This window comes from Rhinatrema bivittatum, unplaced genomic scaffold, assembly GCF_901001135.1.
Source record: "Rhinatrema bivittatum unplaced genomic scaffold, aRhiBiv1.1, whole genome shotgun sequence".
NCBI lineage: Eukaryota > Metazoa > Chordata > Amphibia > Gymnophiona > Rhinatrematidae > Rhinatrema > Rhinatrema bivittatum.
In genome coordinates, this window is record NW_021820978.1 from 64,880 (window position 1) to 92,181 (window position 27,302).

Here is a 27,302-nt window from a genome sequence, read left to right on the forward strand (position 1 = left end):
ACGCTACATTCGCTCCATAAGACGCACAGACATTTTCTCCCCACTTTTGGGGGGGAAAAAAGTGCGTCTTATGGAGCGAAAAATACGGTAATTGAACCTTTATGGCACCTGTTTAGATTATATGGTTCTATACACTTATTCAACATTAATCTTTGTGCCTTACTGTAAACCGTTGTGATGGTACTTAACTTGACGGCATAGAAAAATTTTTAAATAAGTAAATAAGTTTTTAAATAAATAAATTGGAAATTCTGAATTCTCTCAAATCAATCCTACTCAAGTTATCCCTCAGGGCTCCTCCCTATCCTCCACCCTTTTTAACATATACCTTCTGCCCCTTTGCCAACTCCTCTCCGATCTTGGACTCAAATTTTTCATATACGCAGACGATGTCCAAGTCCTCATACCAATACAAGAATCCCTCCCCAAATCCCTAAAATTTTGGGAAAACTGCCTCTCCTCCATAAACCCCCTTCTCACAAACCTCCACCTAGCCCTTAATGCCACTAAAACTGAACTTCTCTTCATTTCTAATTACGATAACTCAAAGCCACCCCCTCCACATGACCTCTATCCCGCCCTTCGTGCGTGATCCTGGTGTCCTTCTTGACCAGCAATTAAACTTAAAAAAACATATCAATACTATCCTAAAAGAATGTTTCTTTAAACTCCATGTTCTTAAAAAACTCAAACCCCTACTATATGCACACGACTTCTGAACTGTCATACAAATGACCATCTGCTCAAAATGGATTACTGCAACTCTTTACTCCTAGGCCTACCGTACTCCACCATCAAACCTCTCCAAATGTTGCAAAATGCGATGGCCAGAATTCTAATACCGGTAAATCCAACCACATAACCCCTATCCTCAAAGAACTCCATTGGCTCCCTATATCCTTTTGCATCCTTTTCAAAACCCTTTACAATCACAACTTTCATTGGCTTGAAGAGCCGCTCCGCTTCCTCTCCTCCAACCGCCCCCCCAGAACTGCCCACGAAGGTACCCTTCATGTTCCCTCCCTTAAGAATGCACACCTCACTTCCACAAGGGAGCGAGCACTTTCTGTTGCAGATCCTGCCCTTTGGAATACCATGCCCCCGAACTCCGCCTCAAGCCTTGCACAGTGAAATTTAAGAAAAAGCTAAAGACATGGCTTTTTAAACAGGCATATCCAGATTAGGTTTTAAGAGTTTATCATATTTAAAGTGTATCATCCTTATCTCCCTCTTCACCTCATCTTAAATACCCCTTTTACCTGTACCCCTCCCCCTTTGACTCTACCCTGCTCCCTTCTCTACCCACCTTACACCTTCTCTACCCTGTATCCTCTACTCCCATTGACATTTTCCTCCCCTCATCTGTCCTTTTTTCATTTCATTTTCTTATCCTTCTATCCTCCTCACCTACGTAACCCTCACTCCTCTCCTTCAGAATTTACTCCCTAGACACCCCCGTTTCATTCATATCATCTTTCTTAGACACCCCCTACCCTATATCCCCCCTCATTTATTTGTCTTGTCATATTGAATAATGTATTTTACAGTTCTCCTTAGTTGTTAATTAACTTTCAGTCTCCCCCCCCCCCTTACCCTCTTTACCCTTTCTCCCCTGGTTACATTGTATAACACAGTTTCTTTTCGCCCCAATTGTTAATTCTCCCCCTGCTATGATTTGTATTTTTACAGGAATGTCGGTATATAAAAAATAAAAATAAATAAATAAAATAAATAAATATTAAGTTATTTACCTGGTTATAATATATAATGCAGTTTACTGTTTCACCTCATTTATTTTCATGCTTTCTCCTCTCTAGCATAACCCCCCCTGTTTTATATACCGGTATTTTCTTTTAGTTTCATGTAAACCGATATGATGTATCCACAAATACCGGTATAAAGAAAGCTGTTAAATAAATAAATAAATAGTGAGTGTGAAGAAAAAAACGTGCTAAAAAACATGTCATTCAAAAAAGGGGGTGTATCTAAATCATGTGTTTACATTGGAGGGGGGACTCATATAGAAAGAAAGGATAAAAATAATTGGACATTAGTGCTAACAAAAAAAATGATAGTTTATGTGAGATCTTTTAAAATGACAGCAAAAGTGTGCAGTATACATTGCTTGGTTCCTTCAAAATATTTAAAACATTTTTAAAAAAAATATTATGTTCCTTGAACTCTATCAATGTAACAACATATAAAAAAAAGGGGGGCATGTCTAAATATTATATTTAGAAATAAAATGAATCCTCATATGAGATAGAATGAACAAAGGAATTGTTCATATTTGGTTATACACTAGAGCTGACTGAAAAAAACCTGTGTGTATATATATATATATATATATATATATATATATTCTTCTATGTACATGGTTAAGTGCCTTTAGAATCAATAAAACTGGGTTTAAAAGAATTAAAAGTAATAACATTCTCAAAAATAATGTGTGCTTATAAATACAAAGAAAATAAATATCATATAACGTATACAGCTTTGTGTAATACTTAATACATATACCTAATAACAGTTATAAGAAAACAGAATAGTCAATATCAGCATTTAAACCATGCGGAATCAAAGTGTTGAAATCAGAAATATATTTTAGTTCTAACTGTAGTAATAGTCGATCAAGATTACCCCCTCTCCAACTAAGAGCAGGTTGCTGGATTACACAAAATTTGTAGTCATTAAACTAATGTTTGTGCGTAACTGAGTGCTCTACCAATGGTTTTGATGTGATAGACCTATTAATGTTACTTTTATGCTCAATGATCTGTTTCTTAAATTCTCTACTTGTTTTCCCGATATAAATCTTGTTGCATGGGCAAATTGCTGCATATATAACCTCTTTGGTATTGTAGTTCGTGAAAGTTTTAAATTTAAAAATTCTCTGTTGTCCAGGTATTTTGAGATGATCTGATCTAATGTTGACATTGCAAACAGAGCATCTACCACAAGGATAATGGCCTGGGGGGGTCTTATATCTTGAACTGCCTTTTGTGGCAGTGCTGACTGTGATATCAAGTCTTTTAGATTTTTTCCCCGTTTGTTTGCTTCAAGTAACTCTTTATCTTTAAAAATGGATAGTACTTGTAATATTGACCAGTATTTTCTCAAGATGGATATAATGCTGTGTGACATCTGAGTATAAGTAATTGGACATACGATACGATTCATAGGGTTTTTTTCTATTTTTTATACAGGAGATCTGATCTATCATGTTTGGATGCTCTTATAAATCCAGTTTCTATATATGTTTGGCTGGATAATCTTTATCAATGAATCTCTGTTTCATTTTTTTGGCTCTTGTGTAGAAGGTTGGTTCATCTGCACACAGTCTTCTTAACCTTAAAAACTGCGAGTATGGTAAATTTTTGAGCAGCGAGTTGTTGTGGCAACTCTTATAGTGCAATAGCTTATTTGTATTGGTTGGCTTCCTGTACAAATCAGTGCTAAAAGAACTTCCTTTAAAACTGATTAAAATATCTAAAACGCGATACTCGTACTATTAAAACTCATGGTAAATCTTAAATTACTATCCAGAGTGTTAAGCCAATTAAAAAACCTAATGATGTTATGTCACACTCCCACAATAAAAAAACATCATCAATATACCTTTTCCATAATAAAATATTATCTTAAATCGTTGTCCATTAAAAAATCTTTTTCAAACTTTGTCACGTATAAATTAGCAACTGACGGGGCCATAGTTGACCCCATAGCTACCCCTTTTATATGTTTGAAGATTTTTTTGTTGAAACTGAAAAAGTTATTTGTCAAAGCAATTTCTGCCAAATCAATCAGAAATTGGTTTGGGATGAGTCTGTGTTCTATATGTTTCTGAAGTTGATGAGTGATGATATCTAATGCAGCAATTTGTGGAATATTTGTGTATAGAGATTTTATATCTAAAGTCACCATTAAAATGCCTTCATTGGGATTCTTACTCTGTTCTAAAATCATAATAAAATGTGAGAAATCTCTGATATAGGAGGGCATCTCCGAAATCTGTGGTTTTAAAAAGGTGTCTATAAAGGTCGAGATGGGTTCAAGGAGGGAGACTATCGGTCTCCCAGGTGGAGCTGTTATGGATTTGTGAATTTTTGGTAACACGTATAACGTGGGCATTATTGGATTGTCCACCTTCAAGAAACCTAACTCTTTGTTTGTCAGAAACCAATTTTCTCCAGCAATTTTTAATAAATCATTAATTTCTTGTTTAATTTTATTGGTAGGATTGTGATCTAATTTCTGATAAAAAGATAAATCCGATAATTGTACACAAAATAAATTGTTTTACAGACAGGCACCCACTGTAGATGCTTCACTGATCATTAGTGTGCGTCAAATATGACTGATACATGAACAATGTATGCTTGAGTTCTGAACAGAAAGATAATTATAACAATTCTATTGATAACAAACACTAGGTGAAGTTTTAAAGAAATCGGTTCAATTCAGCCTTTGATAGGATATGGGTCTTATTAATTAAAAAGAATAAAACTTTTTCATGTTTCAATTTTTATAAAAAAGTTTTTTTTATGAGTGTGCATGAGATAAAATACATCCTCAGATAATACTTAACATTGTCACGTATATAGTTTCTGTACATTACCCCCTTTTTTTTAGATACACTAAGTTTGATAATTATATAATTTTTATGTTCTTGTTCCTCATGTCACCATTTTAATTGTAATATTTTAAGTCTGTGTTTTTATTTGTTTTTATTGATTTATGTATTGTATTTTTGTTTTTACTTGTTTGTTGTGAGTACTAATATATCTATCTATCTTTATGTCATTCAGTCATAGCCCCCGAGGCAGCCACTTGAGAAGTGGCGAAACACGGCCAGAGTCGGGCATTTTAACACGTCTCCACCATAATAAACATTTTAAAAGGTCATCTGGCATTTATCTTTTTTGTTTACACCATAACAGCTTTCATAGATTGCCTCCCTTCTTGTATTTTTAGGTTACACATCTAGACAGGAAGTTTTCTGAATGCTGTGGTTCTGAAAAGATGCACCTATTCCCAAGGTGTTTCACTATGCACTTGCAAAGGAATTTCAAGAAAACAAATCAGCACCAAGTGAAAATACCTCATGGCACATGAAAAGAAATGTTTTATGCCTCCTCTGAGTCCCTACAAATGTCTGGTGCAGCAAAAGGAGGATCTTTGTGCTTGCTGAAATTTCTTATTCTGCACCTAAACCTTTTTGTTTTCCCTAGTAAGACCTCTTTTCCCTTGCCATCATTGAAATGACAGGCAGCTGGCAACCTAACGCCTTCTGTGCTCTACAGTTTCTGACAGCTAGGAATAAATAGGTTAACTTGCTATACACCCCAAAGCGAGGCCTGCAAAGCATATTTCCCCAGTCTCCACGAGGTGGTGTAAAGTTGCAACATTCTACATTGCTATAGGTCAAGAAGCTATTGCCTTGGGCTAACATTGTTTGTATAGTACCAGCTTTAGTAAGATTAACCCAGAACTCCAAGTTCTCCAGACTTGGTTGGGAGTGCAGAGAATCTTTTTCTGAGCCATGGCCCTGTCCTAGCTCTATACATCCTTGTGAGGACAACATATCCTGAACCTGACCAGGCACTAAGTACAGTGAAACTGGCTAGATAATGTTTATTACATGAATCCTTGTTATGTTTTCAGTTGTGTGTCTGAAAGTTACATCTTTTTTCTGTTTATTGTTCTATTAATAATTTTTTTGTTTCTTAGCTCTGTCTTTGTGACCAATTGATGATCCCAGCATTTTGTTTTTACAGTTGATATGTAAGGTGCATTTCTAGAAACTGTGTGACTCTTGGGTTTCATGGGATCTCATTGTCCCTAGAAACCATCAGGAGTTGTGGGAGGGTACTTGCCCAGGAGCAAGAGGGAATCTAGTTAGCGGATGGGGGCTGATAGTGTAGGGTCACATGTGCAGGTGCAGACAGGCATAAGCACTGCTCAGCAAGACCCTCCACATATCTACAAGTTAATCTTCAGTGGGTGATAGGACTATCTCTAAAGTGATACATGACAGTTGGAAATATCCATATCTTCACATCAGTATGGGTATCAGCTCTATTTAGAAAGGAGATGGAGGTAGAGGACAAAACTTTGGGCACTGCCACATACACGAGAGTACCACCTACAGTCCCTCAGTATTAATCGATACCCAAGTCAAGATAAGAAAAACAAAGAGTGAACGAGGCTCCCAACATGGATACCTCTGACCAACTAGATAACCATGCAGAAAACGCTAAACCTAGAAATTGAAGCCAAAAAATGGCAAATCTGCTTTGCAAATAAATAGATCAAGCAGTCTTTCGGCAGAGATCCTCAGGGCGGGCCTCTGGACTGATCTGTGGTATTACAGGAACGAAAATTAGCAGGTAAGAACCAATTTTCCTTTCCTGAACATACCCAGATCAGTCCAGACAAGCGGGATGTACCAAAGCCCTCTTACACTGGGCGGAAACCCAAAAGACCCGCTTGAAGAACAAAAGGGGGCCGCCTCCGGGGCCCGCACATCCAAATGGTAATGCTTGGTAAAAGTGTGCAATGAAGGCCACACCGCGGCTCTACAGATCTCTTGGGGAGATACCAGCTGACACTCAGCCCAGGACGGCGCCTGAGCTCGAGTCGAATATGCTCTAAGACCCACTGGAACCGCTCTTCCTTTTGATTCATAAGCTGCAGAGATCATCTCTTTCAACCAATGAGACAAAGAAGCCTTAGACGCCTTTCCGCGCTTTTTTGCTCCCCCGAACAGGACTAACAAATGATCAGAACGACGAAAAGCGTTAGTGACTTTCAAGTAATGTAATACCACCCGTCTCATATCCAAAAGGTGAAGTTCTTTTCCCATCGAGGGATCCCGAGCCCAATCCGGAAACCCGGGCAACTCCACTGATTGATTTACATGAAAAACAGACACCACCTTAGGAAGAAACGAAGGACCATACCCAAGGACACCGTATCGGACGATAACCGGAGAAATGGATCATGGCACAAAAGCATCTGCAATTCCGAAATCCTTCTAGCCGAACAGATAGCTACTAAAAAGACCGTCTTCAGAGTCAGGATCTTCAAAGATACCCGATTCAGAGGCTCGAACGGCTCCTTGCAAAGGAGATTAAGATTCCATTCAGGACAAATGCGACGCAGAGGTGGACGGAGATATTTGACTCCTCGTAGAAAATGCACCTCATCCGGATGGGTTGCCAAGGCCTTCCCCTGGACTCTCCCTCTGAGACAACCCAAAACAGAATCCTGGACCCGAATGGAACTTTGGGCTAATCCTTTGGATAAATCCACCTGCAAAAAAGTCAAAATATGGGACACCGACACCTGAAGAGGGTCCAATCCCTGTTGTCCACACCAGGTCTCAAACACCTTCCATACCCTGGAATTAGCTAAAGAGGTAGCAGGGCATCTCGCTTGGAGCAGCGAGGTAATTTACATAAAGTAATCTTTGGAGAAAATAAACCACTTCTTCTTCCGAATGATTTCCGATTGATCACCCAGGCTCTAATCCTATCCTCATTAGACTATTGTAATTCACTGTACCTCGGTTTACCTCAGTCTACTATACAACCTCTACAGTTAATACAAAACGCAACTGCCCGAATGTTATGTAATGTATCCCGGAGAGACCACATCACCCCTATCTTACAATACTTGCACTGACTTCCAATTTCATATCATATAACGTATAAAATTTTATCTACAATACACAACCTACTCTACAATACTAACTCTATCTGGTTATGTTCATTATTAAGAATCTACAGACCGACTAGACAACTCCGTTCCCTTGACAAATGCATTTTAGAAGTACCATCAATAAAATCCGTTAGTTTAGCTTTGACTCGTAAACGAGCATTCTCTGTAGCTGGTCCAATACTGTGGAACTCACTCCCAGAACATATTCGACTGACAGCTAACCGTACAGAATTTAAGAAACTATTAAAAACCCACCTTTTTACCTGTGCATACAATTTATATTAAAGTCTATCATATTACATTATGTTTGTCAATATAATTGTCTATCCCGAAAATTTTAATTTGTTTGTATTTATGTACTGCTTAATTATATATGTGTGATTATGTAAACCGCCTAGACGGATAGTTCCCTACCCATTGTGCGGTATATAAAACTTTTAAATAAATAAATAAATACATAAATAAATGATTGGCTGAAAGCAGCAATACGTCTTCACACGCCGCAGAGAAACTTAAGATCGGCAAATAAGGAATTATTGTCCATTCCATCAGTCAACACAGCCAAATTAACATCAGTTAGTGAGAGAGCTATATCATTAGCAGGCCCTAAAATTTGGAATGAAATGCCAACTGAATTAAGACTACAGTCAGATTTTAAGATATTTAAGCGAAACCTGAAAACATGGTTATTTAAAAGGGCTTATAGTATAGATGCATGAAAACAGTTTAGTGCTTTTACTTCTTACCTGTTTTATCTTTTACCTGTTTTACTTTTATTGTTAATAACCTGTGTTAAGACTGTATTTTGTATTTTATGTATTTTAATGTTATTATCTAAAATGATGTATTTATTTTCTTAAAGTTTGTAAACTGTTGTGAGAGTGTTAACTAAACGACGGTCAATAAAACCTGTTAAATAAATAAAAATAATTACTGGTTCTGAAAACCCCCTTACGCGCAATTGCCTTCTCTCAAAAGCCAGGCCGCGAGACAAAAGCGATCTTCCCGATTGAAAAATATAGGACCCTGACGCAGAAGATCCAGTAAATGGGTCAGGCGTAGCGATCCATCCACTGCCAGCCGCACCAGATCCGCGAACCACAGACGGCGAGGACATTCCGGAGCCACCAGAATCATTGACCCCGCGTGGCCCTCTACACGCCTAAGTACCTTTGCTATAAGTGGCCACGGAGGAAAGACGTACAAGAGGACTCCGGTCGGCCATGGACATATGAGGGCATTGAGCCCCACCGCCCCGGACTCCCTCCGGTGGCTGAAGAACCTTTCATCTTGTTATTGAGACTCGTTGCCATGAGATCAAACTGTGGGGATCCCCACCGTTCGCAGAGAAGCTCCCAGGCCCTCTGAGAGAATTTCCACTCCCCCGGATCCAACTGCTGCCGGCTGAAGTAATCCGCCTGGACTTTGTAGACTTCTGCGACATGGGAGGCGGCGATTCCTTCGAGATGAAGCTCTGCCCACTCGAACAGCATCTGAGCCTCCTGCGCTACTGTGGGGAGTCTTGGTTCCCCCCGGTGGTTGATGTAAGCCGCTGTGGTTGAATTGTCCGAGAAAACTCGCACCATCCGATCGGGGTCCAAGGGTAGAAACTGCTCCAGAGCTTAGCGCACCGCTTTCATCTCCAGGCGCTTGATGGACATGTCTGTTCAGACGTCGACCAAAGGCCCTGAGCAGACCTGCCCAGACAAACTGTCCCCCAGCCCCGAAGATTTGCATCCGTGGTGACCACCACCCACTACGGGATCTCGAGAGGCATCCCCTTCTCCAGATTGTTCGCATCATCCACCAGGCCAGACTCGCCGACTCCATCAGAGCCAGGGGCGGGAAATATTGTTGCGACAAAGGTTTCCAACAGGATAACAAAGCTCTCTGCAGAGTCTTCAAATGGGCAAACGCCCAGGGCACCAGTTCCAATGTGGACGTCATCGAGCCCAGGACCTGTAAGTAATCCCATACATTCGGCACCTGTAGACAAAGCAGACACGCTATCTGCCCCTGAATTTTGTTCACACTGTCATCTGTAAGAAATACTCTGCACTGCTGGGTGTCGAAACGGGTTCCCAAGTATCCGAGGGAACGGGAGGGGACCAGATGGCTCTTCTGCACATTGATAATCCGGCCTAGAGATTCCAGGAGCGACAGACTCGGTTCACGGAGCGCACACATTCCTCTAGTGACTTTGCCTGTATCAGCCAATCGTCCAAGTACGGGTGTACCAGCAATCCCTCCTGTTGCAGCGCCGCCCCCACTACCGCCATCACCTTTGTAAAGGTCCACGGGGCGGTGGCCAGCCCGAAAGGCAGCGCTTTAAAACTGATAGTGCTGTCCCAGAACCATGAATCTGAGAAACTTCTGGTGCTCCTGACTGATGGGGATATGCAGATAAGCCTCGGTGCGATCCAGAGACACCAAAAACTCTCAACTCCGTACCACCGCAATTACGGTGCGCAACGTCTCCATCTGAAAACGTGGTACCTTCAAACTCTGGTTGACTTTCTTCAGGTCTAGGATAGGTTGGAACGTGCCTTCCTTCTTGGGCACCACGAAATAGATGGAATATCTGCCTTGTCCCTGTTCGGACACTGGCATCGGTACAACCACCTCCAGACTTAACAACTGCTGAAGCATTTCCAGGACCGCTGCCCGCTTGCTTCGGGAAAGACAACACAACTCCAGAAAGACCGACCACAGTGGGTGAGAAAATTCCAAGCCGTAGCCGTTTCTCACCACGCTCAACACCTACCGGTCGGAAGTGATCTTGGTCTACTTCCTGTAGAACTGGGCCAGCCTGCCCCCAATTACCAGAGACAAGGAGGGGACCTGCCGGATCTCATTGTGAGGACTTATTGCCACCTGCACCCTGGGTAGATCCGCCTCTAGATGACTTTCCAGCCCCTCGAAAGGACTGTTGCCAGTGCGAGGACTGTCTTGGGGCCAAGGCCCCCCGAGGGCTTCGTCTGACGAAAACGTTTGGACTCCCGAAAGCGAGGCCGAGAAATGTTTCTGGCCAGACTTTCGATTCTCTGGCAGCCTATTGCCCTTTGTCTCTCCTAGCGACTTCATCAGACGATCGAGGTCCTCACCAAACAGCAGTTTCCCCTGAAAGGGCAGATTACAGAGCTGCGATTTTGATGACAGATCCGCTGACCAGCTGTGTAGCCACAAGTGTCGCCTGGACACCACCACCGACAACATAGCGCGGGCCGTGGTTCTCACCAGGTCATACAAGGCATTCGTGCCAAAGGCAACCCCTGCCTCCAGGCGGGCCGCCTGGACTGGGGAAAGAGTCCTGGAGGCCGACTGGTCCTGCGGCTTCTGGATCCAACACAAACAGGTCCGCTGCATCAGACTTGAACATACCGCCGCCTGCAGGCCGAGCCTCAGGACCTCAAAAGCTCGCTTGAGATGATCTTCCAACTTCCGCTCCTGAACATCCTTGAGAGCGCTAGCTCCAACCACTGGAATAGTGGTCTTCTTAGTGGCTGCCGAAACTGCCGCATCCACCGTCGGGACCTTGAGAACGTCCAGATGGTGCTGCAGAAGCGGATAAAGCTTGGCATCGCTCTGCCAACTCGCAGACCCGAGTTGGGGGAATTCCACTCTCGGTTGATCAATTTCTGGATTTTCTTCGGAATTGGGAAAGCGCTGGGGGTCTCTGTAGGCCATCCAGAACTGATTAACCCCTTCAGCATCTGAATTCTCCAGGGTGAGCTTAATCCCCAGCTCCTCAGACACCTGAGGTATAAGCGGGCGAAGCTCCTCTCTCTTGAAAAGCCGGATCCACCCGTGGCTCGCCTTCAGCCTCCGGACTCTCCAAGGTCCCCTGTTCAGTTTTAGAGTCCCCTTGGTCCAGAGGGGGACACCCAATTGGGTCCCCATCCTGATAGGCTTTCGAGGAGACCTCATCTTCCTGCTTAGACTCGTCCGAATCTTCCGGGTCCGATTCCAATCTCGCTAGCCATCCTTCGGGAGGCAGAGTTCGCGGGCCCACGGAACCTTTAAGGGGGACCTTCCCCTGCTTTGCCAAATCCGTCGGCCTTCTGTGACATCGCACTTACCTGCCTGCCTAGCCAGGAAGGCCTCATGCAGGAAAAGTTCGAATTCGGGCGAAACCCCCCCCCCTCCAGGGCCCCGAAGGGCGCTTGGGGCTGCTAGGCCCCGAGACATCCGGAACATTTTCCCCAGGTCGAACCATGGGAGACAGGAGCGGCAGGGACCCCCGGGGAGAAGCCCCCCTATCGAGCTCCGCTTCTGCGGCCATAGCCACTCCCTCTTATGATCCCAGCACCACCACTGCGGTCCGCGAATGCCTCCGCGCTTTGCTTGCCTTTCTTCAGACTCCCCCTTCCCCCTCCAGCACACTCCGTGCAGAGGAGGTGGTTATTCAGGCCGACCGACGGGCTGCCACAGGCCCTGCAGGTCTCTCTGAGCTGCTTGTCTGTCATAACAAGCACCAAGAAATAAAGCAAAGCAAAATACAAATCCAAACAGGCAATCCTATGCTTGCCGCGCTTCCACACGGCCTGGATCGCGAGGGGGAGGGGCGCACCATGTGGCAGCTGTCAAATCCTGAAGAGGGAGCACTGCCCCAAGAATTTCCCACCGGCGAAGTGAACAGGCCGCTGCCGCAACTGAAAACCACGTGGCTTTTTCAGGAGTACAGCCAGCCCCCACCGGAGTGAATTTGCCCCGACCGGGACCATCCTCCTCCAAATGATCCCCCGATCCGCCCACTTACTGCCCGGCCTGCACCCGACAATCTTGCCGAGGATTTCAGCCTGCTAGGCCACACAGCCTGCCGCATGCTTCTGCTGTTGCATTCAGCCTGCTAGGCCGCACAGCCTGCTCTCATGCGGCTGCTGTTGCAAACGCAGACAGCTGCCAGCGACTTTTTTTTTTTTTTCCACAACAAAGATTTAAAGGCCCAGACACAGTAAAGCACAAAAATAAAAGTAAGAGTTCTTCCCTGTCCTGAGCAGGCGGAGGGGCTTCGGGCCCACCGAGGGAACCAGACCACTGGCTGTCAGTGGTCCCGGGGTCATGGGCTGAAGCTGGCCAGGGGCATCCAAACCCCGTTCGCCCGGCTCAACCCGAGGGACGACCCTTTTGCAGGAGCCTGTCATCTCAGGGAGCAATTTTCCTTAAAATATCCAGTCAGTCAGTACTGCAGGATTAGCACCTCTACCATCTGCTGTAGGTAGAGAAATACTGAGGGACTGCAGGGGGCACTCTTGTATACGTGGCAGTGCCCAAAGTTTTGTTCTCTACTTCCATCTGCTGGTAGGGATGAATAAAACCCGCTTGTCTGGACTGATCTGGGTATGTTCAGGAAAGTAACATTTCAAAATGCCATCTTTACTGGTCTAAACACAAAAATAAAGTGGTCCTATGTATATCCTTCTCCTCGAGACGATTCTAGTAATCAGGTAAGATCGAGACTATCATAGAAACCTCTATCTACCCACCCCATCCCTTCCCCACTAGTTGTCCCTCAATCTATTAGAGATCAAATAAATACATATTTGTAAAGGCAGCATCACATCTTCAGGAAGCTTAAGCAACTCATGCAAGCATCTCTTCAGCATGACAAGAGTAATAGTGAACAAACAGAAAAAGTTAATCAAACTGGGGTATTCCTCCTATGTTTTCCAAAATATCCTTCTTGGACAAGATAGTCTCGGACTTCTGAAAAGATTTAGTAAAGTCATGCAGAGGGACAAATTAACTCTCCAAGATTTGCAAATGAATAACTGTACCTTTAATCATCTCATTATGTGAGCTAAAGAGGGACAACTGCAAGGCCCCAGAAACACTCCAGAGGCTTCAATACTAACAGTGGATCCAGCTATCTCTCCCACATTCCCGGTTATTGCTGTATTCACTGGGGTAACCTCCAGCCTGTTAAGCTCCTTGACCATTTCCGATCTTAAATGAGATACTTGGAAATGGCACATCATCTCGGCCCCAGCTGACAGAAACTCCTCTTTGAATGCTGAAAATCTTGCAGCGCTTCCACTTCCTGAAGTTTTCTATGGTGTTGGAGGTACTTGCTCATTGGAATCAGTGCATGCAGATATACTCCATGCCTATTTATTATGGGTATCCTGAAAACCTGGTGTGTTTGCAGACTGCTCTGAGCACCACTGTTATACATTTCTATGTTTGTTCGATGTGGTCCACCAGTGAATAAAGTAACTATAAATGAATAAAATACTCTGGATGATGGTCTCAGGAGCTGACACATCAACAGGTGGAGCAAAGTCTAATATTGTCATATCTCAAAGCATTCATCTCATGTACTCTATTGTTCCTGTGTAGAAAATAAATGTTAAAAAGGCAAATTTAACCAGTCAACTAAAGATATGTGCTCTAAATCACAGAACAGCCTAATAAACAGTTCTCAAAAAGTTTTCTGTTATAGCTCTATCCTTGTGGAATGGCATAACCAAAGAAAGAGTGGAGTCTAAGTACTTAATGTTTCACAAGAAAGTTAAACTGCAACATTTCAATTAAAAAGTAAAGCCTTTGCAAGTGACCTTAGCATACCTCTCATTCAGGGAGCTGTTGCGAGAAGAGAAATCATCATCTGGTAGAACTGGCTTGGTTCTTGCAATAAAAGGACTCATTATTTGCATTTTACCATCTGTTTTCTCATTGCCTGTAGAACAGATACAACTGGTATGGGTAAATATGATATGCTGGTGCCAAAGAAAAAACACTCCTATTCTTCAAATTATAAATTCTACCTTTGGAACTCTTTGATACCCATTGTTCCAGCTTTAATTAGAACTTTAGCTTTATCATCATTGTCATTTATTTTTTGTAATGCTCAATCTGTTAGAAAGAAAATTCCAGTTCTGACAGATTTGCTACATCTTAACAACCCCGATTTTTTCTTAATTACAGAATCTTGGCTAATTGACTCAAACACTGTCATATTAAATAACCTTTGTCCTACAGGTTATACTATTATATCTGAACTTAGGCCAAACCGTAGAGGTGGTGGCTTATTAGCAATTATAAAATCTTCTATGTGTCCAACTAAAAAGCAAATTACTACGATACCTCCTTATGAAATTTTGCTACTAACTACTTCTGTTTTAAATATCTGTATAATATATTGCCTCCCAGGGCTCCTCTTTTCAGATGCATCTAGTTTCTTAGAACTGATTTCCTCCCTTCCGGAAGATTTATCCAAAACCATATTAGTTAATATACATATCAATGCCAATCCTCCTCCTCCTCCTATAGTGATCTCTTTCTTAGACGCTATGGAATGGGATGGGAACAATTGATCCAAGTTCCTGACCGATTGATAGTAGCTGGAGACCGCCAGCGTTCCCAACCAGAAGGCGTCGACACCCGGCAGGGTGGAAGCCCTATTATAAGAAAACATGGCTTACCGTGAGTCGGTGAATCCCCATGTATACCGGCAGCTGGGCAGGATGCTAAGTCCATCTGCATACACTAAGGAAAAGGAGATTATCAGGTAAGTAATCTCTACATTTCCTAGCGTGTAGCAGATGGACTCAAAACAAGTGGGATGTACAAAAGCTACTCCCGGACTGGGCGGGAGGCTGCCCGAGGACCGTTTAGGATTGCCCTCGCAAATGCTGTGTCCTCCCTGGCCTGGATGTCCAGACGGTAGAATCTGGAGAAGGTATGGAGGGAGGACCACGTTGCCGCTCTGCATATCTCTGCAGGCGACAGCATCCTAGTTTCTGCCCAAGAGGCCGCTTGCGCTCTGGTAGAATGAGCCTTGACCCGTAGAGGTGGTGGTTTTCCCGCTTCTACGTAGGCTGCCTTGATAACTTCTTTGATCCAGCGGGCGATGGTTGCCCATGAGGCCGCTTCCCCTTGCTTCTTCCCGCTGTGAAGGACGAACAGGTGGTCCGTCTTTCGTACTGCTTCTGACATTTCCAGGTATCTGGACAGCAGTCTGCCGATGTCGAGATGGCGTAGCATTCGATCTTCTTCCGATTTCTTCAAACCTTCCGTGGTTGGCAAGGATATGGTTTGGTTGAGTTGGAAGTGTGAGACTACTTTGGGTAAGAAGGAAGGAACCGTGCGAAGATGGATAGCCTCTGGAGTGATTCTGAGAAACGGATCACGGCAGGACAGTGCTTGTAGCTCTGAGATGCGGCGTGCTGAACACACAGCCAGCAAGAACACCATCTTCAAAGGTTAACAAACGGAGAGACAGGCCTCGAAGGGGCCTGAAGGCGGGTCCCGCTAGAAATTCCAACACTAGGTTGAGGTTCCACAGGGGCACTGGCCACTTCAGTGGCGGGCGAATGTGTTTGACTCCTTTCAGGAAACGTGAGACGTCTGGGTGTGTGGCAATGGTGTTGCCGTCCCTCCTGGGACCTTAGCAAGACAGCGCTGCCACCTGAACCTTGATGGAGTTGAGGGATAGACCCTTCTGAAGTCCATCTTGCAGGAAATTCAAAATGATAAGGATTTTTGTAGCATGTGGATTGGTGCTGTGAGTGTCGCACCAGGCTTTAAATACTCTCCAGATCCTTATATATGTTAGTGATGTGGAGAACTTGCGTGCTCGGAGGAGTGTATCTATTACCGGCTCCAAGTATCCCCTTTTCTTCAGTCTAGCCCTCTCAATGGCCAGACCGTAAGAGAGAATTGAGCTGGATCCTCGTGGAGGATGGGACCTTGCCACAGCAGGTCCCTGTGTGGAGGCAGGGGTAATGGATTCCCTGCCAGTAGTCTTCTCATGTCTGCGTACCAGGGTCTTCTTGGCCAGTCCGGGGCCACTAGAAGAACTAGGTCTCTGTGCCACCGAATCTTGTGTATAATGGCGCCCAGCAGGGGCCATGGAGGAAAGGCATATAGCAGGATCCCCTGAGGCCATGGCTGTAGCAGGGCATCGATCCCCTGGGATAGAGGATCCCGCCTGCGGCTGAAATATCTGGGTACTTGAGCGTTGGACCTGTCCGCTAGTAGGTCCATGCCCGGCGTCCCCCACTGGTCCACAATCATCTGGAAAGCTGTGGGCGACAGCTGCCATTCCCCCGGATTTAGGCTTTCTCTGCTGAGGAAGTCTGCCGTGGTGTTGTCCTTCCCGGCGATGTGGACGGCGGAGATGTCCTGGAGATTTGCTTCCGCCCAAGTCATCAGGGGGGCTATTTCTAGAGATACCTGTCGGCTTCTGGTTCCGCCTTGACGGTTGATGTATGCCACTGTGGTGGCGTTGTCCGACATTACTCTGACCGCTCTGTTTCGGAGTCTGTGGGCAAATCACAGGCAAGCTAGCCTGACTGCCCGTGCCTCTAGTCGGTTGATGTTCCACCCTGACTCTTCTCTGTTCCACCGCCCTTGGGCGGCGAGTTCCTCGCAGTGTGCTCCCCATCTGTTCAGGCTGGCATCTGTAGTGAGCAGGGTCCAGGTTGGGGAGGACATTCTTGACCCCCGGCTCATGTGGCCGGGCTGCAACCACCACCGTATCTGATTCCAAACTCTGGCTGGTAGAGGTAGGTGTACGGTGTAATTCTGTGATCGTGGGCTCCACCGAGATAGGAGGGCGCGTTGTAATGGTCTCATATGAGCCCGCGCCCATGGTATCACCTCCAGAGTGGATGCCATAAGGCCGAGGACCTATAGGTAATCCCAAGCTGTGGGCCGGGTGGCGCTCAGCAGGGCCTGCAGACGATTCCGGAGCTTTGCTCTCCTCTTGGATGTCAGACTGACCTTGTCTTCCTGGGTGTCGAATCGGACTCCTAGGTATTCCAGTGACCGAGAAGGCTGCAGGGAACTCTTGTTCAAGTTTACTACCCATCCTAGGCTTTCCAGAAGAGCTATAACTCTGTTGGTTGCCTGGTGGCTCTCCTCCGGTGACTTTGCCCTGATCAGCCAATCGTCCAGGTAGGGATGGACAAGAATTCCTTCCTTCCTGAGTGCCGCCGCCACTACTACTATGACCTTGGTAAAGATCCGCGGTGCGGTAGCTAACCCGAAGGGTAAAGCTCGGAACTGGAAGTGTTGGCCCAGGACTTTGAAGCGTAAATAGCGCTGGTGATCCCGATGGATTGGGATATGCAAGTAGGCTTCCGACAGATCTAGGGATGTGAGAAACTCCCTTGGCTGTACTGCATTCTTGACAGACCGCAGAGTTTCCATGCGAAAGCTGGGGACCCGTAGGTGTCGGTTGACTGACTTGAGGTCCAGGACGGGCCTGAAAGTGCCCTCCTTCTTGGGTACTATGAAATAAATGGAATAATGCCCAGAATTTATCTCCCCTGCAGGCACTGGGATTATGGCTTTTAGGGATAGGAGCCTCCGGAAGGTAACTTCTAGTGCCGCCTTCTTTAGGGGTGAACAAGGAGATTCCACAAACTTGTCCGGCGGGAGCCGAAGAAAGTCCAGGTAATACCCTTCTCGGATGATGGCGAGGACCCACTGGTCCGAGGTAATCTCGACCCACCTGCGGTAGAAGAGGGTTAGCCTGCCCCCTATGGCTGCTACCCCCGGATGGGTCGGCTGATTGTCATTGTGGGGTGCGGCCGGGACCAGAACCCAAGCCGGTTCTCCTCTTGTTGTACCTAGTCCGAAAGGGCTGGTTCCTGGCCTGAGAACGAGGTGCTTGGTAGCGAGCCCTGTAAGGGTTGAAGCGCTGAGAGTGTCTACCTCTGGATGGCCTAGGAAAAGAACGCTGGCTCCTCCTCGACCTGTCTTCTGGTAGACGGGGTAATGGGGAGGCGCCCCATCTATTAGCCAATTTCTCGAGATTGCTGCCGAACAGTAGGGATCCCTTAAAGGGTAGTCTTGTGAGGCGTGTCTTGAAGGAAGAGTCGGCCGCCCAATTACGTAGCCAGAGCTGTCTCCTGGCTGCCACTGAGGATGACACTCCCTTGGCTGCCGTACGGACTAGGTCGGAGGCTGCGTCAGTGAGGAACGATAGAGCTGATTCCATTTCTTCTCTCGGGGTGTTGTTCCTAGCTTGTGATAAACAGGAACGCGTCACCACGGTGCAGCAGGTCGCAATTCGTAGGGACATGGCTGCCACCTCAAAAGCTTGTTTCAGAATGGCGTCCATGCGCCGGTCATGTGTATCCTTGAGGGCCGCTCCCCCCTCCACCGGAATGGTGGTGCGCTTCACAATTGCGCTAACTATGGCTTCTACCTTGGGGCACGCTAGCAGCTCCTTGGTCGCCGGGTCCAGAGGGTACATGCCCGACCCCCTTTGAATGAGGCCTCTGGCGCATTCCATTCCAGATCGATTAGCTGCTGTGCTGCTTGTAGGAGGGGAAAATGGTGAGCCGTTTGGCGCAGGCCCTCTAGCAGGGGGTTCATTCTAGGTTCCCCTGGTGTGTCCTGGCCCGGAATAGCCAGTTCTGACATGCATTGAGAGACCAGGCCTGGGAGATCCTCCTTCGAAAGAAGCATCTCATGGTCCGATATGGTTCTATCTCCGAGGGGAGTTCTCCCTCCTCGGGGGGCTCCTCGTCTTCCTCGGAGCAGTCCGAATCCCCATAAGTGGGGCTTCCGGGTGGCGAGTGACCGTGCCTAGGTCTTGAGGGTCCAGGGGCCGGATCATCCGGTATGGAAGGACCCAGTTGAGGAGCAGACTGCATCTGGACAAAGGTGTGAATCCCCTTGAATAATTCCACCCAGGAAAGCGAAGCCGGATCTGGCCTTAGGGGCACCAGGTCTCTCGGGTTCCCTGGCTGTTCACCGCGGCCTGCTAAGTCCGGAGTGTTCCCTGAGGAACTGGCAAGTACGCTGGGCTGGGACCGGGCCTGGAACTCCCAGGGCCTCCTCACATTGGGCGCATAGGGAGTCTGCATCCTCGCTCAGTGTGGCTCTGAGGTTGCATGCTGAGCAGAGGCTTAGAGCTCTTATGCCTGATTCTGGAGGTGCCGGCTCTGCGGACGCATGGGCTCTCTTACGCTCCATTGCATCTGTTATTTCCTTCCAGCCGGAGTATGCGCCTTGTAATATGTGCCGCCTACTAATATGCGCTTATCCCCAGGCGCCTATGAACGTGCGTCTATGAACGTGCGCTTATGAATGGGCGCCTATCTATCGGCCTGCGCCTATCGGCGTGCGCTGAGCAGCGTGCGCCTATCAGCGTGCGCCTAGCAATGTGCGCCCTATCAGCGTGCGCTTAGCAACGTGCGCACAGGTGGCGAAGGCGGGCAGGCAGGCAAAATGGCGACCTCCTTGGCGGGCTGCCATGAAGGCAGACCCCGCTAATCCTCACTTCCTCGGAGACCACAGTAAAGATGTACGCCTTACCTTGTCTTCGGCGCTTTCCGGCTGCAACCCGGGCGGTCTCCGGCTGCGGGGGGAGAGGGTGAGTACCTTCACCGCCGCGCTCGAGGAAGTGCACCCGCTGCCTCTAGGCCGCGCCCGTACTCGTCTCGCTCGGGGGCCAAGTCCTCACCGGGACCGAGGCTGCCTCTATGCCGCGCCCGTACTCGTCTCGCTCGGGGGCCAAGTCCTCACCGGGACCGAGGCTGCCTCTATGCCGCGCCCGAGCCCTTCTCACTCGGGGGCTAGGTCCCTGCCGCGAGTCGGCCACCGGACCGAGGCTCTTACCTCCGAGGGATCACGGAAATCAGCTCAGGAAACTCAACTGGGGGAGGGACCGAATGATATCACCGCAGGAGTGCGGGGCTCGTCTTCAGGTAGGTTTCTTCTATGAATTTAGTCGTCAGAATTTGGAAACACGCTCAGCGAGCGTGAGGTAGCTCCAAACTGCTTTGGAGACGGAAATTACTGAATTGCTGCACTTCCTGTGGGGGCATATGTACCCGTGCTGACGTCAGATCCGTCTCCAACTGCTAGCACGAGCACACTATACCAACTTGTTTTGAGTCCATCTGCTACATGCTAGGAAATAGATGATTTTAATGTTAGGTTACAAATTGTTACTAATAGGTTTGAAAATTCATTTCTTAGTTCCTTCAGAACTCTGGGGTGTATACCATCTGGTCCAGGTGATTTACTACTCTTCAGTTTGTCAATCAGGTCTACCACATAGGAAAATGAGTTTCTTACCTGATAATTTTCGTTCCTGTAGTACCAAGGATCAGTCCAGACTGCTGGGTTATGCCTCCCCTCCAGCAGATGGAGTCAGAGAGAAAACTGAAAGCACCCCCTAGATATACTGGTGTGCCACCTGCGATCCCTCAGTATATGTGATATCAAAGCAGAAGTAATGAATTAACCACTTCCGTTACTGCCCCCAATAAAGTTCCTTTTCTTTTTTTTTTTTTCCCTAAACTTGGTGACCAGATCAAGCAGAAACCTCCTTGATAACAGAGAAAAACCAGGTATAACAAAGTATGACACCAAAGAGTGTACAGTAAAACACGAAACGACAAACTTACCATCAAAACTGTTCCAAACGTTACGAATATTATCTGCAAATGAAGAATATTGAACACGAGCGGACTCCCAGAAACTGTGGGCGGGCGTCTGGACTGATCCTTGGTACTACAGGAACGAAAATTATCAGGTAAGAAACTAATTTTCCTTTCCCTGTATGTACCAGGATCAGTCCAGACTGCTGGGATGTACCCGAGCCGCCTTAACTGGGGTGGTACCCGGAGAGTCCCGCTCGAATCACGCTGCTCCCAAAGGACTCTGCAGACGGACCACGGACATCCAGGCGATAATGCCTGGAAAACGTATGCCAGGATTTCCAAGTGGCCGCCCTGCATATCTCTTGGCAAGAGACCAATTGATTTTCTGCCCACGAAGTCGCTTGAGAACGCAATGAATGAGCCTTAAGTCCATCAGGAACAGGTTTACCACAGCCAATATACGTGGACGCAATAGCGCCCTTCAACCAGCGTGTGATCGTAGCTTTGGACGCCTGAAGTCCCTTTTTGGGTCCATTCCATAACACAAAAAGGTGATCCGACCTTCGAAAGTCGTTGGTAACCTCCAAATAGCGCAAAAGAACCCGACGGACGTCCAAACGTCTCAAGTCTCTACCTTGAGAAGACTGCAGCTCCTCCTCCGAAAACGAAGGCAATTCCACCGTCTGGTTAACATGAAACACGGAAACCAACTTAGGCAAGAAGGAGGGTACGGTTCGTAATGAGACTCCTGACGCAGAAATACGCAAGAACGGTTCTCTGCATGAAAGAGCCTGCAGCTCCAAAACACGACGAGCCGAGGAAATGGCCACTAGAAATACCGTCTTGAGAGTCAAATCCTTTAACGAAGCAGTCTTAATAGGCTCAAAAGGGGCCGCACACAGGCCACGGAGTACCAAGTTCAAGTTCCAGGAAGGACAGGGAACCCTCACAGGAGGACGCAAGTTCCTAACACCTCGCAAAAACCATGCAACATCTGGGTGACTCGCATGGGAAGACCCCTCGACCTTACCTCTCAAGCAGCCCAGAGCCGCCACCTGAACTCGAAGCGAATTGTACAGCAAACCCTTCTTCAGGCCATCTTTCAAGAAGGTAAGGATCTGGGCGAAATACTTAGCGCAGCACACCAGTCGTGAAACACCTTCCAAACCCTAGCATAAGCAAGCGTAGTGGAAGACCTGCGTGCCCGAAGGAGAGTAGAAACAACAGCGTCCGAATAACCTCTCTTCCTGAACTGCTTCCGCTCATAAGCCAGGCCGCCAGACAAAAGTGATCTGCCAGATCGAAAAATACCGGGCCCTGACGGAGAAGATTGGGAAGATGACCCAGACGTAGAGGACCGTCCACCGCCAGATTGACGAGATCAGCAAACCACGGGCGACGCAGCCATTCCGGAGCCACGAGAATCACCAGACCTTGATGGGCCTCTATGCGCCGTAAGACTTTCCCCACCAGGGGCCACTGAGGAAACACATAAAGAAGGATGCGATGGGGCCACGGAAGCACCAACACATCCACACCTTCCGACCCGTGTTCCCGTCTTCGGCTGAAGAAACGCGCCGCTTTCGCATTTAGCCGAGTCGCCATCAGGTCCAAGCGCGAAGTCCCCCAACGCTGGGTGATGAGATGCATCGCCTCTGCCGACAGCTCCCATTCTCCTGGATCTAGATGCTGCCGACTGAGGTAGTCTGCCTGAACGTTGTCCACGCCCGCAATGTGGGTTGCCGCGATGCGCGACAAATGTCGTTCCGCCCAGTCCATCAACAACGCCGCCTCTGTCGCCACCGCCCGACTTTTTGTGCCGCCTTGCCGATTTATGTACGCCACTGTGGTTGCATTGTCCGACAGAATTCTTACTGCTCGGCCGCGCACAATCGGAAGGAGGCGACGCAAGGCCAGACGTACCGCTCTGGTCTCCAAACGACTGATGGACCAAGTGGACTGGAGCGCTGACCAGGTGCCCTGGACCACCTGGGACTGACAGACCGCCCCCCAGCCGGAGAGGCTGGCATCCGTCGTCACCACTATCCAGGACGGAGGCTCCAAGTCCACTCCCTGCAGGAGATTGCCTGGAGTTAGCCACCAGGAGAGACTGGAGCGGGCCGGCTCCATAAAAGGCAATTCCAGCCCGTAATCCTCGGACCTGGGATCCCAACGAGAAAGAAGCGCTCTTTGCAACGGCCGCATATGCGCAAAAGCCCACGGCACCATCTCCATAGTAGACACCATATGACCAATGACCTGTAAATAATCCCAAGCCGTAGGAGTCGGAAGGTCCATCAGGCGCCGCACCTATGTCATGAGATTGAGCATGTGTTGATGTGGAAGAAAGACCTTGCCTACCAAGGTATTGAACCGAGCGCCCAAAAATTCCAACTGTTGGGTCGGCTCGAGTCGGCTCTTCGCGAAGTTGACTACCCAACCCAACGACTGAAGTTGACGCACCACTAAATAAACCGCCCGTTTGCAGGACGCTTGCGTCTTTGCCCGGGTGAGCCAATCGTCGAGATAGGGATGTACAAGGACTCCTTGACGACGGAGGGAAGCCGCAACCACTTCGAGAACCTTGGTGAATACTCACGGAGCGGTCGCCAACCCGAATGGAAGGGCACAAAATTGTTAATGGTACCCCCAACACCATGAACCTCAGGTATCTTTGATGACGCTCTCGGATTCCAATGTGGAGATACGCCTCGGTCAGATCCAAAGAATCCAAATACTCTCCCTTGTGGACGGCCGCAATAACAGACCGTAGCGTCTCCATACGAAAGCGAGGCACGCGCAACGCCTTGTTCACACCTTTTAGATCCAGAATTGGTCTGAATGTGCCCTCCTTTTTGGGAACCAGGAAGTATATGGAATACAGACCTGTCCTGAGCTGGTCCGGCGGGACCGGAACCACCGCTCCCAGAGCCTGCAAGTGGTTGACAGTTTGAGCTATAGCCAGCTGTTTTTCCGGAGGACCGCACGGCGATATCATAAAAAGATCCCGGAGGGGACGTGCAAAATCCAACTCGTAACCGTGCCGAATAACGTCGAGGACCCATTGATCCGAAGTTATTTTGACCCACTCCTCCCAGAACCAGGACAGCCGACCTCCGATAAAATGAACGGAGGAATGGGCCTGCTCGCCTTCATTGAGCGGGCTTGATGGTAGCAAAACCTTGCGAGAACCCTCCCCGCTGAGGCCTCCTGCCACGAAAGGAAGGAGACCAAGACTGGGACCTTGTTGACTGCTGCTTCTGGGGAAAGGAACCACCTATTCCCGCACGGAATCGCCTTTGACCCTGAAACCGAGCCCTGGCATTCCCAAAGGACCGAGACTGACGAGGCTTATCCTAAGGCAATTTGTAAACTTTGTTGTCTCCCAGGTCCTTAATGAGCTGATCTAATTCCTCGCCAAACAACAACTTGCCCTTAAAAGGGGAAGGAACCTAATCTCGCCTTGGAGGAGGCATCTGCCGACCAACGACGGAGCCACAACAACCTCCTTGCGGAAACTGCCGAACACATAATGCGAGCTGAGGTGCGCAACAAATCATACAAGGCATCCGCCGTATAAGCGACCGCAGATTCAACACAATTTGCCTGCTCTGCCTCGCCCAGAGGAAGCTCCTGCGTGGTCAGCAGCTGTTGGACCCAGCACAGGTTGGCCCTCTGTACGAGGCTGCTGCATGCCGCTGCCCGGACACCCAAGGCCACCACGTCAAAAATGCGCTTCAACAAGACCTCCAGCTTGCAATCCTGGAGATCTTTCAAGGCTATAGCCCCCATAACAGGGATAGTCGTGTGCTTGACCACGGCCTTGACAGCCGAATCCACCGCGGATGTCTTCATAAGATCCAGGGATTCCGCGGGTAAGGGATATAGCTTTTCCATAGCTCTGTTCACCCGCAACGAAGCCTCTGGCAGCTCCCATTCCTTTGAGACAATCTGCAAAACTTTGGGATGGAAGGGGAAAGTCTGAGGGGGGGGCCCGAAGGCCTGCCATAGCGATATCCCCCGTAGAAGTGTCCGCATCCTGATACGGAGCCATCAGCTCTAGCTCCTGCAGGACATGGAGAATGAGAAAGCTTAACTCATCCTTCCCAAATAAGCGTAGTACCTGGGGGTCGTCCCCCTCTACAGACCCCTGTTCATCCGCTGTCAAATCCGGTGCCCCCGGAGGATCCGGAGCGGCCCCCAGGTCCCCCAGGTCCCCCGGACCCTCCGCCCCCCCCCCCCCCCCCCGCGGGCGGGTGACAGGAGCCCCGGTGGTCCCCAGCCCCAGGGAGCTCCCCTGATCCAAGGAAGTCTTGGGGACCTTCGGAGGAGAGGGACCTTCCGCCTCCCAGCCAGCCTCTGCCTGCAAAAAAGCTTTGTGCATCAAGAGCACAAACTCTGAAGAAAATGGCACCGACCGTTTTAAATCTTTTTTCGTGGAGCCTAGGGGGGGGGGCTCGAGGGTCCCCCAAAGCGGGCGGAGATCGCGGGCTCAGGTCGGGAGGAGAAGGAGGAGGGGAGGTTTCCTCCTCCGATGCTGACAGGTCTGCTTGCCGCGTGGCCAAGATGGCCGCCGCTCTCCTCCCCGAGGGAGGAGGGGCCGGAGAACGGCTGCCCGGAGCTCTGCGATGCCGCGCAGCAGAGGGGGGAGAGGATGCACTGCGGGCAGCGCTCGACCCCCGAGAGGGTCCCTCGCCCCCAGGAAGGCATCGGGAGCAGAAGCCCTCTCGGGAGAGTCGCGCCCCCGCCCCCCCACAGGCCGTGCAGGCCGAAGATCGCAGCATCGCAGCAGGAACGGAGCTGCAACACAAAAGCGCGCCAAAGAATAAGGTGAGGAAACCTTCCCAAGCAAAACGCGCCGGGTGACGAGCCACCCCCTCCGGAGTCCGTAGAGGCACTGGCAGGCCGGGGCTGAAAGAAAGGAGCTCACTGCCTGTCCCCAACAGGCCTTAAGTGGCTCCGGAGCAAGGACAAAGACATTTAATCCTCTTTTTTTTTTTTTTTTTTTCAAACTTGCGCTTGCTTTTTTTTTTTTTTTTAAACCCCCTTCAGGGCTGAACCCCTGGAAAATAGGGGTAGGGTGACCGGCCCACCGGTAAGCTCTCCCCCATCCTCAGGGACACACTAGTCCGGGAAACTTAAGAGGGCAATGCCCTCTGTGCCTGCCCCACGCTAAGCTCCAAACTGCGCTGCGCAACCAGAAAACAGACAGAAGAAAAGTAGTAACATCAGCGAGAGAAGGGAAAAGACTAATTGATCTTGTCCCCAAAAATTTTCTTTTTTTTTTTTTTCCCGTACCAACACACTGACCAGGCTAGGACCGCAGGTTATGCCTCTCAATCTGCTGGAGTCAGAGAATATACTGAGTGATCGCAGGTGGCACAAGAGTATATCTAGGGGGTGCTTTCAGTTTTCTCTCTGACTCCATCTGCTGGAGGGGAGACATAACCCAGCAGTCTGGACTGATCCTGGTACGTACAGGGAACTTCTAGATTCACTGTGATTTGGTTCAGTCCATCTGAATCATTACCCATGAAAACCTTCTCCAGTACGGGTACCTCCCCAACATCCTCTTCAGTAAACGCCAAAGCAAAGAAATAATTTAATCTTTCCGCGATGGCCTTATCTTCTCTAAGTGCCCCTTTAACCCCTCGATCATCTAACGGTTCAACTGACTCCCTCACAGGCTGCTTCGGATATATTTTAAAAATGTTTTACCGTGAGTTGCCTCTACGGCCAACTTCTTTTCAAATTATCTCTTAGCCTGTCTTATCAATGTCTTACATTTAACTTGCCAACGTTTATGCATTATCCTATTTTCTTCTTTTGGATCCTTCTTCCAATTTTTGAATGAAGATCTTTTGGCTAAAATAGCTTCTTTCACCTCCCCTTTTAACCATGCCGGTAATCGTTTTGCCTTCTTTTCACCTTTCTTAATGTGTGGAATACATCTGGACTGTGCTTCTAGGATGGTATTTTTTTTTAACAATAACCACGCTTTTGCACACATTTTACTTTTGTAGCTGCTCCTTTCAGTTTTTTTCTATTTTTCTCATTTTATCAAAGTTTCCCTTTTGAAAGTTTAGCACGAGAGCCGTGGATTTGCTTACTGTCCCCTTCCAGTCATTAATTCAAATTTGATCATATTATGATCACTATTGCCAAGCGGCCCCATCACTATTACCTCTCTCACCAAATCCTGTGCTCCACTGAGAATTAGATCTAAATTTGCTC

The 27,302-nt window shown here is 47.9% G+C and overlaps 1 protein-coding gene across 1 annotated transcript in view; it reads right to left on the reverse strand.

Moving 5' to 3' along the window:
- The window catches only part of LOC115082340 (breast cancer type 2 susceptibility protein homolog), a gene marked incomplete at its 3' end in the record, with an annotated part of 106,525 nt that overhangs the window by 53,292 nt on the left and 25,931 nt on the right, over positions 1-27,302 (reverse strand). The window contains exon 3 of the mRNA XM_029586576.1: positions 14,290-14,401. Within this exon, the coding sequence (XP_029442436.1) occupies positions 14,290-14,401 (112 nt within the window). The remainder of the gene's footprint in view (positions 1-14,289; positions 14,402-27,302) is intronic.